Here is a 19,506-nt window from a genome sequence, read left to right on the forward strand (position 1 = left end):
TAGTTCTAGACTAAATATCAACATGATCTTACTGTAGTTCTAGACTAAATAGCAACATAATCTTACTGTAGATCTAGACTAAATATCAACATGATCTTACTGTAGTTCTAGACTAAATATCCACATGATCTTACTGTAGTTCAACACTAAATATCTACATGATCTTACTGTAGTTCAACACTAAATATCTACATACTGTAGTTCTAGACTAAATATCTACATACTGTAGATCTAGACTAAATATCTACATGATCTTACTGTAGTTCTAGACTAAATATCTACATGATCTTACTGTAGTTCTAGACTAAATATCTACATGATCTTACTGTAGTTCTAGACTAAATATCTACATGATCTTACTGTAGTTCTAGACTAAATATCTACATGATCTTACTGTAGTTCTAGACTAAATATCTACATGATCTTACTGTAGTTCTAGACTAAATATCTACATGATCTTACTGTAGATCTAGACTAAATATGAACATGATCTTACTGTAGTTCTAGACTAAATATCTACATGATCTTACTGTAGTTCTAGACTAAATATCTACATACTGTAGTTCTAGACTAAATATCTACATACTGTAGATATTTACTGTAGTTCTAGACTAAATATATACATGATCTTACTGTAGTTCTAGACTAAATATCTACATGATCTTACTGTAGTTCTAGACTAAATATCTACATACTGTAGTTCTAGACTAAATATCTACATACTGTAGTTCTAGACTAAATATCTACATGATCTTACTGTAGTTCAACACTAAATATCAACATGAGCTTACTGTAGTTCAACACTAAATATCTACATGATCTTACTGTAGTTCCAGACTAAATATCTACATACTGTAGTTCTAGACTAAATATGAACATGATCTTACTGTAGTTCTAGACTAAATATCTACATACTGTAGTTCTAGACTAAATATCTACATACTGTAGTTCTAGACTAAATATCTACATGATCTTACTGTAGTTCAACACTAAATATCTACATGATCTTACTGTAGTTCAACACTAAATATCAACATGATCTTACTGTAGTTCCAGACTAAATAGCTACATGATCTTACTGTAGTTCCAGACTAAATATCTACATGATCTTACTGTAGTTCTAGACTAAATATCAACATGATCTTACTGTAGTTCTAGACTAAATAGCAACATGATCTTACTGTAGATCTAGACTAAATATCAACATGATCTTACTGTAGTTCTAGACTAAATATCCACATGATCTTACTGTAGTTCAACACTAAATATCTACATGATCTTACTGTAGTTCAACACTAAATATCTACATACTGTAGTTCTAGACTAAATATCTACATACTGTAGATCTAGACTAAATATCTACATGATCTTACTGTAGTTCTAGACTAAATATCTACATGATCTTACTGTAGTTCTAGACTAAATATCTACATGATCTTACTGTAGTTCTAGACTAAATATCTACATGATCTTACTGTAGTTCTAGACTAAATATCTACATGATCTTACTGTAGTTCTAGACTAAATATCTACATGATCTTACTGTAGATCTAGACTAAATATCTACATGATCTTACTGTAGTTCTAGACTAAATATCTACATGATCTTACTGTAGTTCTAGACTAAATATCTACATGATCTTACTGTAGTTCTAGACTAAATATCTACATGATCTTACTGTAGATCTAGACTAAATATGAACATGATCTTACTGTAGTTCTAGACTAAATATCTACATGATCTTACTGTAGTTCTAGACTAAATATCTACATACTGTAGTTCTAGACTAAATATCTACATACTGTAGATATTTACTGTAGTTCTAGACTAAATATATACATGATCTTACTGTAGTTCTAGACTAAATATCTACATGATCTTACTGTAGTTCTAGACTAAATATCTACATACTGTAGTTCTAGACTAAATATCTACATACTGTAGTTCTAGACTAAATATCTACATGATCTTACTGTAGTTCAACACTAAATATCAACATGAGCTTACTGTAGTTCAACACTAAATATCTACATGATCTTACTGTAGTTCCAGACTAAATATCTACATGATCTTACTGTAGTTCCAGACTAAATATCTACATACTGTAGTTCTAGACTAAATATGAACATGATCTTACTGTAGTTCTAGACTAAATATCTACATACTGTAGTTCTAGACTAAATATCTACATACTGTAGTTCTAGACTAAATATCTACATGATCTTACTGTAGTTCAACACTAAATATCAACATGAGCTTACTGTAGTTCAACACTAAATATCTACATGATCTTACTGTAGTTCCAGACTAAATATCTACATGATCTTACTGTAGTTCCAGACTAAATATCTACATACTGTAGTTCTAGACTAAATATGAACATGATCTTACTGTAGTTCTAGACTAAATATCTACATACTGTAGTTCTAGACTAAATATCTACATACTGTAGTTCTAGACTAAATATCTACATACTTAGACTAAATATCTACATGATCTTACTGTAGTTCAACACTAAATATCAACATGATCTTACTGTAGTTCAACACTAAATATCAACATGATCTTACTGTAGTTCAACACTAAATATCTACATGATCTTACTGTAGTTCAACACTAAATATGAACATGATCTTACTGTAGTTCTACACTAAATATGAACATGCTGTAGTTCTAGACTAAATATGAACATGCTGTAGTTCTAGACTAAATATCTACATGCTGTAGTTCTAGACTAAATATCTACATGCTGTAGTTCTAGACTAAATATCTACATGCTGTAGTTCTAGACTAAATATCTACATGCTGTAGTTCTAGACTAAATATCTACATGCTGTAGTTCTAGACTAAATATCTACATGCTGTAGATCTAGACTAAATATCTACATACTGTAGATCTAGACTAAATATCTACATGATCTTACTGTAGTTCAACACTAAATATCTACATACTGTAGTTCTAGACTAAATATCTACATACTGTAGTTCTAGACTAAATATCTACATACTGTAGATCTAGACTAAATATCTACATGATCTTACTGTAGTTCTAGACTAAATATCTACATGATCTTACTGTAGATCTAGACTAAATATCTACATGATCTTACTGTAGATCTATTGTAAATATCAACATGATCTTACTGACAGGATCTTACTGTAGTTCTAGGCTAAATATCTACATGATCTTACTGTAGTTCTAGGCTAAATATCTACATGATCTTACTGTAGTTCTAGGCTAAATATCTACATACTGTAGTTCTAGACTAAATATCTACATTATCTTACTGTAGTTCTAGACTAAATATCTACATGATCTTACTGTATTTCTAGACTAAATATCAACATGATCTTACTGTAGATCTAGACTAAATATCAACATGATCTTACTGTGGTTCTAGACTAAATATCTACATGATCTTACTGTAGTTCTAGACTAAACATCTACATGATCTTACTGTAGATCTAGACTAAACATCTACATGATCTTACTGTAGTTCTAGACTAAATATCAACATGATCTTACTGTAGTTCTAGACTAAATATCTACATTATTTACTCATCTCACCTGCACTAAAACACATTCAGTGTTCCTCACAATCATATACAAACTCAGAATATTATACAAACCTGCAATAATTAAATGTTAAATAAGAAAAATATAATTTATGTATTTAATCCCATTTTATTAACCAATGTCTTTGCTGCTGACCTTCGACGATCCAATTCAACCAAACTAAGCAAAAATATCATTTGTGTTTGATTTTAGTTATTGCTGAATAGTGTTGAACTTTCTTCTCCTGCGTCATATTCTTCATGTGATTAGTTTGAACGGCGCCCTCTACTGTACAGACCTGAATCTACACAATCGCACAAATTTATGAATACAAGGTGACTAAGAAGGGCCAGTTAGTCCTGTCTGATATCACCCATCCATTGTGTGATGAATTTCAATTGCTTCCTTCTGGTCGGAGACTTAAACTCCCTTTGTGTAAATCAAATAGATATAAGAATTCTTTTGTACCGGCAGCAATAGCGTTCTTAAATAATTTATTATAATTATTATTATTATTATTATTTTTTTTTTTGTTTTTTTTTGTTGGATATTGTGTGTTGTGTGGCTGTTGCATGTTTACTGATGTTTACTGCTATCTACATAAAGAATTGCCTTTTTAAGGACAATAAAGTTAACCTACCTACATTTCCTTCAGTCTGAGCCGGATTCACTTCACTTTTGGTGTGAAAGAGCTTTACATTTGTACCAGAAGAACTTTTTTATATTAAAAACAATCAAGCCCTGCCCAGATTTAAAAAGTAACTCTAAAGTAACGTAACACATTACTTTCCATAAACAGTAACTAAGTAACATAATTAGTCACTTTTTAGGGAGTAATGCAATATTGTAATGCATTACATTAATGTGTTTGCGCTCTGCAGGTGCGTTTGGAGACTGCTCCGGACGCTCAAGGCTCCGCCGGCTTCTCTGAGCTGAAGATGAGCAACGCCCGGCGCTACGAGGTTCTGACGGAGATCCTGACGTCTCTGGGTCTGAGCTGTGAGCTGAGACAGGTGCCTCCTCACAGCCCTATCTACCTGCTCAGCACACACACGGTGAGACACAGTCCATACAGCACAGCAGCTTCAGAGATCAGACGAAAAATTAATCTTAATGCTGCAAAATTCATCAGTTATGAGACTGATTGTGCCAGTCACAGTGCTGGTTACCAACACTAACCCTCAGCTAAAGCTCGGCGTGGCGTCCGCAGCACATCGTGATAGCCGTATATTGCATATAAGGACAGTAATAGCCGTATATTGCAAAACAATTGCACTGTAAAATAAATGAAAATGAATAATTCATAGGTATATTATTTTTTTACACTACAGTAGGGAAATTACAAAACTCCTTTGAAAGAGAAACACTTGAAAGAGATATTTTGAGTTTGGACTGCATTTAAACCGCTAGCTGTCAGTAATTCATATACTGCACTTTTAACTTTTAATTTGAAGGAAACTCCAGCTTCAGTGTAAAAAGGCTCACAAAAACAGTCTCACTGCAAATCTAAAGAAACTGTAATCATCTGCAGCTGAAATACAGCAGAACTGGTGGCCGTTGCGTTCCCAAACGCGCTCTAAACTCACAGCACGTGTAATAAAGGAGTTGACTGCATTCGTTCAGTGTGAACGGAGCCGTTCTGAGACACGGACAACACCGGATCAATAAAGCATGAGAAAATGAAAGGTTTTGGTTGAGTTGCTGTAGTGTGTGTTGTGTGCGCGTGCGTGCGTGTGTTGTGTGTGTGTGTGTGTGTGTGTGTGTGTTTTGTTGAGGATGTTGCTGAAACGAGTCATTAATTCAGTGTAGCTGGTTGTGTTTGACCGCTGATTCTAGAAGCACTAGTTTGATGTACAGTGCTTTGTTTGCTTGAATACCTCTCCAATGGCAAGTTCTTCATGAGACTGGTTCATTTAGTATCCCAATGTGTTTTCCCAATCCCAGAAGTGTTTTGACTGAAGATTGATCTTCAGTTTTATTTTCCAAGGTTTTTTAATTTGTAAAAACATCTCTAACTTTGTGTATTTGTCTCTTTGTTTGCGGTTTTTAGGTTGGACAGAGTTGTAGATAGTCTGATATATAGACCTATTATATAATGTATATCAGATTAGATATATAATTCTTGTTGTACAAGAAATGTAGCTATGAGATGATTTAAAGTGGTGTTTTTGGAGTCTTGAACTGAGTGTTCAGATGATTCATGCTGTAAGAACTGACCAGACAACAAATAGTGAAGTGATTGACAGATGAAACTAAATCACTGTAATGCAGATTTCTGACCACTAGGTGTCAGGCTTTGTCTTTGACACAACCTGATTTGACTGAAAATGAGATTATAAAGGCATCTCTTATATTTGTGCATTATATAAAATAAATTAAATATGCACATGAAGTCTCTTATGCTCAAAGGCTACATTTGTTTAGTCAAAAATACAGAAAAAAGCAGCAATATTGTGAATAATGCTGTGATCTGCAGCTGTATTTCCAGCTTCATTACTCCAGTCTTCAGTGTCACATGATCTTCAGAAATCATTATAATATACTGATTTACTGCTCAGTTATTATCAGTGTTGGAAAAAGTTGGGCTGCTTATTATTTTTTGTAGCCTGTGATATTTTTTTCAGGATTCTTTTTGATAAATAAGAGGTTAAAAAGAACAGCATTTATAAAAAATAAAAATTCTAACAATATAAGTCTTTACTATCTCTTTTTATTACTTTAACACATCCTTGTTGAATAAAAAAATGTACTGACCCCATACTTTTGAACTGTAGCGTATATTGTTACAAAGGATTTCTATTTTTAATAATTGCTGTTCTTTTTAACTTTTTATTCATCAAAGAATCCTGAAAAAAAAGTATCACAGGTTATAAATAAATATGAAGCAGCACAACCGTTTCCAGCACTGATAATAAATCAATATATTATACTGATTTCTGAAGATCATGTGACACTGAAGTAATGATGCTGAAAATACAGCTGCAGATCACAGAAATACATTACAGTTTAACACATATTCACACAGAAAACAGCTATTTTAAACTGTAATATTTCACAATATTACTGTTTTTGTATTTCATAACAAATAAATGCATCCTTAATGAGCATAACACTGTTCTCGATGACCCTCAGACAGAGGCGTTTTCTTCTATCGTTCACGAAGCGTCTCTGATGCAGCTGCTCGCGTCTGCCGTTTCCCACAATGCCTCTGTGTGTCTGAACTGATGTGGAGCTTGAATAAGATGTTACCGCTCCCCGGGACGCGGGGATTGTTGGGGTCTGATGGGAGACGCGCCGGTGGGCCGCTGTAATTAAGCAGCTCTCTGTTCTCCAGCTGATAATAGGGTCGTTAGCGCAGCGTTTGTCTGTTTGCACGTCTGCTCCATGTGCCCTGATCATATTTCACCTTTCATGGACTAAAGAAAAAATCTTTATTTTTATTTAAATTATTATTATTTAATGTGTTATGAATTTTATAATTATTATTATATTTTTGCTTTAAATATTCATGTCCATATGATTAGCACTGACTGATGTACAAGGATGCAGTCAGTGTTTTGATGCACAAATAAAAGCATGAAGAGCTTCGTTTGCAGTTCACACAGAAGAAGAGAAGCCAGCACATGTCATTGATTATCTGTGTTCGCAGATCGCCTCGGCTAATTAACGAGCGCTGCCACTCTAATGACACCGTTTGTTCAGAAACACACATTATTCAAAGCCATGTGAGACTGAATGCAGTGTGTGTGTGTGTGTGTGTGTGCGCTGCAGGAGCAGACGGGCTGGTTTCTGCGCTGGCTCCGGGCTCAGACGCTCGGCTCGGGTGGAGTTGTGCGGAGCGCGGCTGGAGTGCTGAGGGTGCTGTGGGCTGGAGACGAGGTTCCGGATCTGTGTGAGGGTGAGCTGGCGTTACACACCGAGCCGACCCAGAGCTTCTCGGAGCACTTCTGCCTGCAGACGTATAGACAGCACCTGCAGACGCAGCGGCTCGGCCGGACCGTGCTGTACGCAGACGTCACCTGCAGCACCATGAGCCTGCTGGCCGGGTAAGCGCCGCTCCTCTGAACACGCCGGATAATTCTGGCCTGCAGGCAGAAGAAGTGAAAAATGTTTTGGTCGAATTTCAGGTTTTCACAAAAATGAGTTCGTTAAGCCCTCGTCTAGGGATCCCAGTGCTCCAAATAGTAATTAAACATCTAAAATGATCTTTATTTGTATGTTTTCTGAGAGGAGTAGCTTTTTCTGGACGACTGCTGCTCATCTCAAGCTGTAGGTCTATTGTTGCAAAGCACAGCATTCCAGCTTTGTGAATATTCATATTGAATTCCTGATGACACGAGTCCCAATCAATGAAATATGATTTTCAAACCCATGATCAAAACAAAACGATCTCGCTGACTCACATTTGCAAAGCGCCTTTCCGTAATCTCCCTATAAAGTATATTATTGTGAAATATCCCTTTTCCAGATTCACACAAACATAATCTGTTACGTCTTACATGAACGTTTAGTTAATGGTTGGGGAATAATCTGATGTGTAACATTATATTATATCCATGCATTACAGTAGGTCTCAACATAGATCTGTCTGTTAATCAATCATTAAAAGAAAAGAGGAAATCAGGCCCTGCTCTTGATTAAACCTGTTTATTTACATCTTTGTTCTTATTTTCAATAATAAAGATAAAATAAAAAATAGTTATATTATGATTAATAATATAGTAATTATTATTTAGAAAAGAATTGGAAGAAAATATGCAACATTGCTTGGTGATTCTGCTTTGAAATCTTCAGAAAGCTTGAACTCTGCCGACTCTATCGCCTTCAAACGCTGTAGGTCAGTCATTTAGTGTCCGATTCCAACAAGTCGGTTATCATTTTGAAGACATTTTAATGGAGAATAAAAAGAACTCCGTAATGCAGGAAACACGGACAGGATCCTGGAATCCAGTCATTAAAACAGAATATACAGTTTAACACGGAATGTCATGGAATTTGCCAAAGTTTGGATGAATTAAAAGTACATCATTATACTTCAATCAAATCACGATATGGACTAGTATCTGTGAATATTAAGGGAAAAAAGCATTTAAACTATGAATGGTTCATGTTCTGTGTCTCTGTGTGAATGAATGGTGCTACTGAAGCTTGCTGTGATTTCAGCGTCTGTCGTCTCTCTAAATGAAGACATAAATACATGAACAACATCCCAGAACTGCTCTGAGTCACTTCATCAGCATTTAACCCTTTCATTAGAACTAGCCTCATATGTGTGCGCGGAAACCCGTCAAAATACAAGTCTGGTTTAACTTGGAGACATTGTGGCAGAAATATATTACTATCATTCAGTAGAATAATACTGCTGCTACTACTGTTGAAAAATTCATAAAACTTTATTTAAGGAATAGTCACACAATATTTCTTCCATGTTTTAATTTGGCTAGAAAATCCCATTTATTGGCTAAAAAACTAAATTTGTTTTATGCCTTCATTTGATAACCAGGAAAATGTAACTAAACAACACAGAATTTCATAAGGCTATTGTAAGAATAAATAAAAATAGTTTGTATGCATTCAAATAATAATAGACATGTTAAAACATAATTTGGTAACAACCAAAAGGTGTGAAAAAATAACATTTTCATAGGGCCCTAAACATGTCATTTTTGTTACACTTAAAAAACTGATGTTAAATTATTAATTAAAATCATGAACTATACATTAGACATTCTTTTGAATGAATAAAATTAAATTGAATCATTAAAAAGGGGTCCAGAAAAATGTAAATGGGGACAAAAACTGAATCCAGAATCATTAAAACTGTAAGGGCTGTTATAGGACCGTATTAATGCTGGAGTGAGTCCAGCGGTCAGAGCGGCCTGCTGGAGCGGACGGAGCAGGTGGAAATCATTACAGCTGTCATAACGTTTGACAAATGGCCGGCGGAGCGCGGCTGAAGTGATTGGGAGTGACAGTGTTGTCATTAGCCCTGTAAAGTAACGAAAAAGGGGCCGTGGAAAAAAAACATCTACAGTTTGATTTCCCCTGGCCTGATTATGGGAGTAATTTCCAGATGTCCCCTGTTCCTCTCTGATTAAGTGGTATTATTGTAGTATGAGAGCGCTGAGTGGGCGGCGTGTCCGAGCGCAGATCATGTGCTCACAGCTGCAAACCTCTGCATTTATCCTCTTTACTCCAGATTTCTCATCGCAGAAGCAAAATGAGATCACAGCATGCATTATTACTGCTATGCACGTCATTATTATTATTATTATTATTATTAATAGTAGTGTGTGTATGAGTATTGTGTTGATTTCATGATCAGTTGATCTTCAGACAAACAGACGTTTGATTTATCTGATGTGTAGAGGATTAGGACGGTTATGAGAGAGAGTGTGTGTGTGTGTCTGTCTGTCTGTCTGTCTCTGTGTGTGTGTGTGACAGTCTGTCTGTGTGTGTGTGTGTGTGTCTGTCTGTCTGTCTGTCTCTGTGTGTGTGTGTGTGTCTGTCTGTCTGTCTGTCTGTCTCTGTGTGTGTGTGTGTGTGTGTGTGTGTGTCTCTCTCTCTCTCTCTCTCTCTCTCTCTCTCTCTCTCTCTCTCTCTCTCTCTCTCTCTCTCTCTCTCTCTCTCTCTCTCTCTCTCTCTCTCTCTCTGTCTGTCTGTCTGTCTGTCTCTGTGTGTGTGTCTGTCTCTGTGTGTGTGTCTGTCTGTCTGTCTCTGTGTGTGTGTGTGTGTGTGTGTCTGTCTGTCTCTGTGTGTGTGTGTGTCTCTCTCTCTCTCTCTCTCTCTCTCTGTCTGTCTCTGTGTGTGTGTCTGTCTCTCTGTCTGTGTGTGTCTGTGTCTGTCTGTCTCTGTGTGTGTGTGTGTGTGTCTCTCTCTCTCTCTCTCTGTCTCTCTCTCTGTCTCTCTCTCTCTCTCTCTCTCTCTCTCTCTGTCTGTCTCTCTCAATTCAATTCAGAAAGCTTTATTGGCATGACAAAAACATACATTCTGTATTGCCAAAGCATTAAAACAACATAGAAAATGATTTAGAATTTCTGAACATTTAGTAAAGCTTAGAGAAAATAATAGTAATAATGAAACTAAATAAAAGCATTATTATATAAACACATGGCTAGATATAGCAAAAAATAAATAAATACAATGCTAACTGTTAATAAAATAAATAATGAATTATAATAATAAAAGATTATCTCTCTCTCTCTCTCTCAATTCAATTTCAATTCATATTGCTTTATTGGCATGACATACTTAGATACATATTGCCAAAGCATTGTACATAGCAGAATAAAAACAAAAATATATATATCCATAAATAAACAAAACAAATGTAAAATACATCCATATATATATTTATATAAACATTAATGGTACTACTAATGCAGATGTGTTCACTCTTTACTTCTTAGTTTGTGGCATTTATAAATATGTTGTGCTACCAAAGAGGAAGCAGGTCCTTCAGCGAGTAATATTCTTAATTTGAACTCAGGAATAATCTGCTGTATTTGACTGTACAGTGCGTCTCTTAAGGACGTGTATTTGTCACAGTGGAGGAGAAAGTGTTCCTCCGTCTCAACTGATCCAGATCTACATTCCTTACAGATTCGCTCTTCTTTAGGTAACCACGTCTTTCTATGTGGTCCTCTTTCTATGGCCAGCTGGTGGTCACTCAGTCTGTACTTCGTCAGTAAATGTCTGAGTTATATTCCTGACTGAGATCAGATAATCAGCCAGACTGTACTCTCTGTTGAGTTTCAGATAGCATTGGAGACCACTTTGGTCTTTGGTTTGTTCTTTCCAGTGCTGTATGTATGTCTCCTTCTCTTCATTCATCATTTCTTTGATTCTTCCAGGTTTTTCAGGGTTGGTGATATTGAGTGCTTTGTTAGTCAGATCTGACACCAGTACACAAAGATGACTGTTTTGGGCACTCATTCTTTGTGTTTGTAGTGCTTTAAAATGAAGAGAATCTTCAGAACTAGAGTTTAAGTGGATCCAGAACTTTAAAACTCTTTTTTTAATGATTAGATTTAGGGGGAGACGGTGTTATTAGGTGTGTTTCTGTGCACCTGAAGGATGCTTCTGCAGAACTCTACATGCAGAGCTTCTAAAGGGTGTTTGTGCCAATCTTTATGGCTGTAGTTACTCGTTGGGCCCCAGATCTCGCTTCCATACAGGGCAATAGGCAGTATGACACTATCGAAACTCTTTGTCCAGATTCTGATGGGGTGTCTATTTTGAATAGTTTTGTTCGTATGGCATGCAGTGCCCTGCGGGCTTTTACAAGTAATGCTTTTATTGCCAAATTGAAATTTCCAGTGGGAGTTAAAACCAGACCAAGATAATTATATTGTGAAGCATGCTGAAGTGTGGTGCTGTTTAAAGTAAATATATGTTTATGTTCTAGATTTCTGGGTTTTTTCTGAAATATCATTATCTTAGTTTTTTGGATGTTGACTTCTAGGGTCCAATCAAGGCAGTATTTAGTTAAAATGTCAAGGTTGTTCTGGAGACCTTCTGGTGTTTTAGATAGAATTAGCAAGTCGTCTGCATACAGTAAATATCTGACTTCTGTGTCGAATAATTGTAGTCCTGGACTCTGATTGGTCCAGTAGATCGGTCAGTTCATTGATGTATATGTTAAATAAAGTGGGGCTGAGGCAGCAGCCCTGTCTCACTCCTCGCTGTTGAGAAAAATAGTCTGTCCTTTGCTGTCCAAGTTTTACTGCACATTTATTTTGGTTATACATGTTTTTAATTAAGTCATAAATTTTACCCCCTATGCCACTTTGAATGATTTTATAAAACAATCCATTATGCCAAATGGAGTCAAAAGCCTTCTTAAAATCTATGAAGCATGCAAATATGTTCCCCTCTTTCTTTAATACATGTTGATTTATTAATGTGTGTAGTGTGTGAATATGGTCAGTGGTTCGATGTTTAGGGAGGAAGCCAATTTGAGATTTGCTGATGATATTGTGCTGCTTTAAGAAAGATGAAATCCAAGAGTTGATTATAGAGCAAAATACTTTTGCCAAATTACTGGTTACACATATCCCTCTGTAGTTATTAGGATCTGTTTTGTCTCCACTTTTAAAGACAGGAGAGATGAGTCCTGTGTTCCAGACCTCAGGAGAAATGCCTGAACTCAGAGTCAGATTGAAGAGTTTGAGTAATGCAGTCTGAAGTTCAGGAGAGATGTGTTTAAGCATTTTTTTTTAACCCTATCTCTCTCTCTCTGTGTGTGTGTGTGTGTGTGTGTTTGAGCGTATTAGTGCTCTGTTTGAGCAGCACACACTAATAATGGGCAGCTGGAGACTCTCGCTGTTTCTCACAAGGTCACAAACAGAGCAGAATCTCAACGACCCCGCGACCCCATCACGTCTCTATTAAACCAGCGCTCTCGTCTCTCTCTGAAGCTTGAGATCTACTAGACCTGTTTAGGCCATGAACAATTCTTTACAGTTTTTGAATATTTTTTTAAAATTAACAATACAGTGTTTCCTTGTTCTTTCACCATAGCCAATCTGATATTTTACCCTGTATAATGAAACTTTAGACTACATGTATGTGTATATATAATATTAGGGGTGTAACGATTCACTTGTTTTCTCGATGCATCGATTACAAACCCTGATGATGCATATGCATCAATCTTGAAACATGGATTTTTGAATCATGAATCGTCAATTTTGGCCAGTAATAGATTAAGAACGCAATGAATCGTGATTTCTATAGCGATTCAGTGCTTTAAAATATATACACGACAATAAATTACTACAAGCAGGAATTAATGGAGACCTTAACCAGCCTCACATCTTTCACGCGCTGCATTATTAGCGTCTGTCACAGGATTCAGCTCACGCTCCTGTTGTAGCTCTCACTACCGACTCTTTCTGACCAGCCAAACTGAGCCAATATGTGATCTGTTCTTAGTACTCGTGGCCAGTACTGCTAAAGTAAAGTAGTTTTACATTTCTGTAGCTTTTCAATGGCTCTCGGCCATACCATTGACATTACCCGAGCAGTGGAAGGTGTTATTGCACAGTTGATATTACACCCAAATCTAAGACAAGATACTGATATTGTAAAATATTATGTTTATAACAGTAGAGCAGATCCTGACACAAAATTATCGAAATATCAGCAGTCGCTCTACACTCACCTAAAGGATTATTAGGAACACCTGTTAAATTTCTCATTAATGCAATGATCTAATCAACCAATCACATGGCAGTTGCTTCAATGCATTTAGGGGTGTGGTCCTGGTCAAGACAATCTCCTGAACTCCAAACTGAATGTCAGAATGGGAAAGAAAGGTGATTTAAGCAGTTTTGAGCGTGGCATGGTTGTTGGTGCCAGACGGGCCGGTCTGAGTATTTCACAATCTGCTCAGTTACTGGGATTTTCACGCACAACCATTTCTAGGGTTTACAAAGAATGGCGTGAGAAGGGAAAAACATCCAGTATGCGGCAGTCCTGTGGGCGAAAATGCCTTGTTGATGCTAGAGGTCAGAGGAGAATGGGCCGACTGATTCAAGCTGATAGAAGAGCAACTTTGACTGAAATAACCACTCGTTACAACCGAGGTATGCAGCAAAGCATTTGTGAAGCCACAACACGCACACCCTTGAGGCGGATGGGCTACAACAGCAGAAGACCCCACCGGGTACCACTCATCTCCACTACAAATAGGAAAAAGAGGCTACAATTTGCACGAGCTCACCAAAATTGGACGGTTGAAGACTGGAAAAATGTTGCCTGGTCTGAGGAGTCTCGATTTCTGTTGAGACATTCAGATGGTAGAGTCAGAATTTGGCGTAAACAGAATGAGAACATGGATCCATCATGCCTTGTTACCACTGTGCAGGCTGGTGGTGGTGGTGTAATGGTGTGGGGGATGTTTTCTTGGCACACTTTAGGCCCTTAGTGCCAATTGGGCATCGTTTAAATGCCACGGCCTACCTGAGCATTGTTTCTGACCATGTCCATCCCTTTATGACCACCATGTACCCATCCTCTGATGGCTACTTCCAGCAGGATAATGCACCATGTCACAAAGCTCTAATCATTTCAAATTGGTTTCTTGAACATGACAATGAGTTCACTGTACTAAAATGGCCCCCACAGTCACCAGATCTCAACCCAATAGAGCATCTTTGGGATGTGGTGGAACGGGAGCTTCGTGCCCTGGATGTGCATCCCACAAATCTCCATCAACTGCAAGATGCTATCCTATCAATGTGGGCCAACATTTCTAAAGAATGCTTTCAGCACCTTGTTGAATCAATGCCACGTAGAATTAAGGCAGTTCTGAAGGCGAAAGGGGGTCAGACACAGTATTAGTATGTGTTCCTAATAATCCTTTAGGTGAGTGTATATCTCCAGTAATATGTCTCAGTAAGATGAGATGTAAATGATCCAAACATATAATGCAATGCTGATTGAGAGATGAAGAAATAAACGCTCCTCAGAAGATGTGAGATGAAGATCATTCCTCCGCTGAGGAACAGAGAAAGTAAAGCTTCTGGAAACAAACGCTCCTCAAAAGATCCTGATGATCAGATTTGAGACGCACTGATTTTTCTAGAAAATGATTGATGGAGAATCAAGTAAAGCTGAGCTGCTTCAGTCCAGTAAGAGTTCATCTGGAGATATGACTGCAGTTATTCTGACCTTTACTTGATCAAAATCAGTCCAGATTTGACTCTGAAGCAGCAGCTGGACGCTTGTACAATCACACTAGAAGAGCTTTTACTGGATAAAACACTCTAAACTATCAGACGACAGAAGACATGAGTAGATTGATCATGTTAATCATTTAGAGACCTTAGAAATTCACCTGTCAAATATGATAATAACTTAATATGGTTACAGTGTGTTGCCTGATAAAGTGATTTTCTTCACTCCTGGAGGCTGAGGGATGCATTGAGCGTCTCCAAATGTGACTATTTTAAGATGTTTATTGTTAGTCATAACCGTTATTATCAAGCCCTTCATCATTTGAAGATTGATGATCAAAAAACTTCACATTTTGTCATTTGTGGAGGAATCAAAGGTGGACTGCTGGAGTTTTGTAGAGGAACACGAGGCACTGTTTTCAGAGCAGGTCGGATCTCTTTCTCCTCTCTGAGCATAATTAACACTCTCACACTGAGGTCGTCCTGTCGTGTAGCAATCAGTGTTTGTTTTAACAGTGAATCCAAAACCCAAACTGACACCGTTGGAATTAAACGGCACTTCCTGTGAAAACACCGGCTCTGTGTCACGAGGGGCCGGAGCAAAGCTGCCCAGCAGCCAAAGCATCAGGTTAGTGCATGCAGCGAAATTAGTCCAATTGACCTGCGTGCTCTAGCAGCAATTACCTCAAATCGCAAGCAGATGCTCGTCGCTCTCATTTCATATTCTCCTGCATCTGGCGCTCGGCGCTGGAGGAGAAGTGTGTGTCTGTGGCGAGTGTTGAGGAGCGAGAGATCGAGTTTCAGAGCCGCGGCCATTTAATCTGAAGTTTTTGTGTGTGTGTGTGCGCGTGCGTGAGTGAGTGTGCGCGCGTGAATGTGTGCGTGCGTGAGTGAGTGTGTGTGCGCGTGAGTGTGTGTGCGCGTGAGTGTGTGTGCGCGTGAGTGTGTGTGCGCGTGAGTGTGTGTGCGCGTGAGTGTGTGTGTGCGTGTGTGTGTGTGCGTGCACGTGTGTTTTTATGAGTGTGTGCGAGTTCATGTCTGTGTGTGTGTTAGAGAGTTTTTGCGAGTGTGTGTGTTAGAGGTCGACCGATATGGGTTTTTCTCTGGCCGATGCCGATATTTAGAAATCAGGGCAGCCTATGGCCGATATATGATGCCGATATGTTTGGCCGATTTTCTTTCTCTTTTTTTCTTTTTTTCCCCTTCATATCAGGGATGTTATTTTTTTTCAGTATTTTATCAAAATATTTAAAAAGGTTTGCTGCATGGTTAAAATATGCTGTGCTATAAAAATAATTTTTTTAGAGAGAGAGAAGTCACGTATAAGTCGCATTTTATTTAATTCAGAAATAGGCCTAATGCTGACGCGAAATGTTTACACGCATTATAATAAACACTGTAAACCTATCTAGGCTATTTCAGTTCCCCTCACTCCACAACAAATGCTTTCAATTAACAGTATTTAGAAAAGAACAGGAATTAAAAATATAAGAAGCTAGCTATAAACGACAAGCCAAAACGAATTAATTTAGGCTAAAATGAAACTGAAACCAACGTTGGCTCTCATTCGATACAAGATCAAATGTTTCCGTATTCGCGATGTATTTGAATGCCAAAATATTATTTATTATGTACGGACAGGTGCATCTCAATAAATTAGAATGTTGTGAAAAAGTTCCTTTTTTTTCTTGTAAGTTATTTCAAAAAGTGAAACTTTCATATATTTTAGATTCATTGCCTGACCTGAACCCCATAGAGAATATATGAGGTATTGTCAAGAGGAAGATGAGACACACCAGACCCAACAATGCAGATGACCTGCAGGCCGCTATCAAAGCAGCCTGGGCTTCCATACCACCTGAGCAGTGCCACAGACTGATCACCTCCATGCCACGCTGCACTGATGCAGTAATTAAAGCAAAAGGAGCCTCCACCAAGTATTGAGTACATATACAGTTAATGAGCTCTCCAGAAGGCCAACAATTCACTAAAAAAGTTTTATTTATTGGTCTTATGAAGTATTCCAATTTGTTGAGATGGTGAATTGGTGGGTTTTTGTTAAATGTGAGCCTAAATCATCACAATTAAAAGAACCAAAGACTTAAACTACTTCAGTCTGTGTGCATTGAATTTCATAATTTGAGTTGAATTACTGAAATAAATGAACTTTTCCGTGACATTCTAATTTATTGAGATGCACCTGTACTTCACAGAATTACTGAATTTCACAGGAAAGATTTGTTTATTTTTTATAAATAAAGAACTGTATTTCTTTAGTGAATTATTAAAGTATTACATGTTACACGGGCTGATTTATTCATTTTTAAGTATTTGGGATTTTAAGAACAAGTGGGAAGTGTTCTGAATGTCTAATTTCATCCAAGGGAAATTGGCAAGCAGTTAGACTTAATTTACATTCGTTTCAAACGCGGAGCCAGGCGCGAGTGGACACAGGTTGCGTGCGTCAGGCCTCGTCCATATTGCCAGATGCGCTCGTGAGAGACTTGCGGAGCAGAACCGGGTGTGAGACCACGAGTATAAAAGAGCATTACTGACCGTTCGTCCGTGAGACGCTCAGAGTATGAGAAGCATTCAGAGACACGGGCTGTGTGCGGTCTTCTGAATTAGCGAACATGCAGTATATGTGTGTGTGTGTGTGTGTGTGTGTGTGTGTGTGTGTAATTTGCCTAACTATCGACCTGACCCTTTTTAAACGGTGGGTGTTTACGCAGTTGGCTAGAGCAGAGCTGATCGGGGAGAACGGAGGTGCGCTCACTCTGTTGTTAGGAAGACCGTCACTCAAGGCTGGCAGTCATACATGTGATCTGGATCAGAGTCATATCGCGTCCACATCGCAGGCTTCGCGCTTAGCAAATCGCAACGTCTCAAATCGTGATTGCGATTCGATTTCGATTAATCGCACAGCTCTAGCAGGTAGTTCTCTCTTCAGAAAGTTAGCAGGCAGAGGGGGACATCACAGGGTTATCCGTGGTGCCAGTGGAATGGCAATCTGCTTGCCGCACGAGGCAGCATCACGTGTTGCTTGCAGACGCGCCTGTATATTAATCGGCCTAATTTGCAGCACAATCGGCTGATGCCGATTAATAAAAAATGCCAAAAATCGGCCGACCTCTAGTGTGTGCACGTGTTTTATGAGTGTATGCGAGTTCATGTCAGCGTGTGTGTGTGTTTTTGTGTCAGTTCATGTGAGTGTGGGTGTGTGAGTGTTTTTATGAGTGTGTGTCTCCAAGTTCATGTCTGTGTGTGTGCGTGAGTGTTTGTGTGCGCACGTGTATTTATATGAGTGTGTGTGCGAGTTCATGTCAGCGTGTGTGTGTGTTTTTGTGTCAGTTCATGTGAGTGTTTTTATGAGTGTGTGTCTCCGAGTTCATGTCTGTGTGTGTGCGTGAGTGTTTGTGTGCGCACGTGTATTTATATGAGTGTGTGTGCGAGTTCATGTCAGTGTGTGTGAGTTTTTGTGTGTGTGTGAGAGTTCGTGTGAGCGTGGGTGTGTGAGCGTTTTTGAGTGTGTGTGTCCGAGTTCGTGTGTGTGTTTAACTAATAGCAGAAAGTGATTGATCAGCTGTGTTCCTGTTTGAAGATGGTAATTGCTGCATCTTCTCCAGAAACAGGATTTTCCCAATTAATCACATTTACAGATTAGACGGCCCTGATCGATCATCACATCTATGCCCTGCCTGATCAATACTAATATACTTATGGTAATTGCTGGAAATCCCGTGTTAGAGCCACACATTGATGCTGTGCGTCATATTTCTGCTCCGTATAAGCGTTTCTGCATCTGATTGTGTGCATCGCTTTAAGAGCTTCTGTTGGATGCTAACGGATCTGATGTGCTTTTGATTCTGTGACGATGGCCGATATAATTAGCAATATTATTGCAGTATCTTTGCAGACCATACTTGGGTATGCAGCAAAATTAGCATGAATGAAATGAAAGTCAGTGGAAGTTAAAGTGTGAATAGATTGAGTCAGAACAGATCTGTACAATGAGAGTGTAAATGCAAACTAGAGCTGCCGCTTATTCTTACAAAGAGTAGAGCTTGTTGCAGCAACACAGCCCAACTAAAGCCCTATTCGCACGGGATTAGTGTCACCTGGTGACCTCCAGTCATTTGTAATAATTGCGGAGGTTGTCTATGATTTTAATCTCGTGCGAATCGGCCATGTCTGTAATTTGTAAAGTAAAAATTCCCCCGCAAAAGACCTACCATATTTCGCCGAACACCGAGGTCCTGTGATAATAT

At 38.0% G+C, this 19,506-nt stretch overlaps 1 protein-coding gene across 2 annotated transcripts in view; it reads left to right on the plus strand.

Moving 5' to 3' along the window:
* LOC306864492 (biotin--protein ligase-like) overlaps nt 1–19,506 on the plus strand; it is a 62,995-nt gene that overhangs the window by 16,035 nt on the left and 27,454 nt on the right. For both annotated transcript variants that reach the window (XM_079408531.1, XM_079408532.1), the window contains exons 5-6: nt 4,439–4,612; nt 7,329–7,603. In XM_079408531.1, the coding sequence (XP_079264657.1) occupies nt 4,439–4,612; nt 7,329–7,603 (449 nt within the window). The remainder of the gene's footprint in view (nt 1–4,438; nt 4,613–7,328; nt 7,604–19,506) is intronic.

The sequence above is a fragment of the Barbus barbus genome, assembly GCF_936440315.1.
Source record: "Barbus barbus genome assembly, chromosome: 45".
Classification (NCBI taxonomy): domain Eukaryota; kingdom Metazoa; phylum Chordata; class Actinopteri; order Cypriniformes; family Cyprinidae; genus Barbus; species Barbus barbus.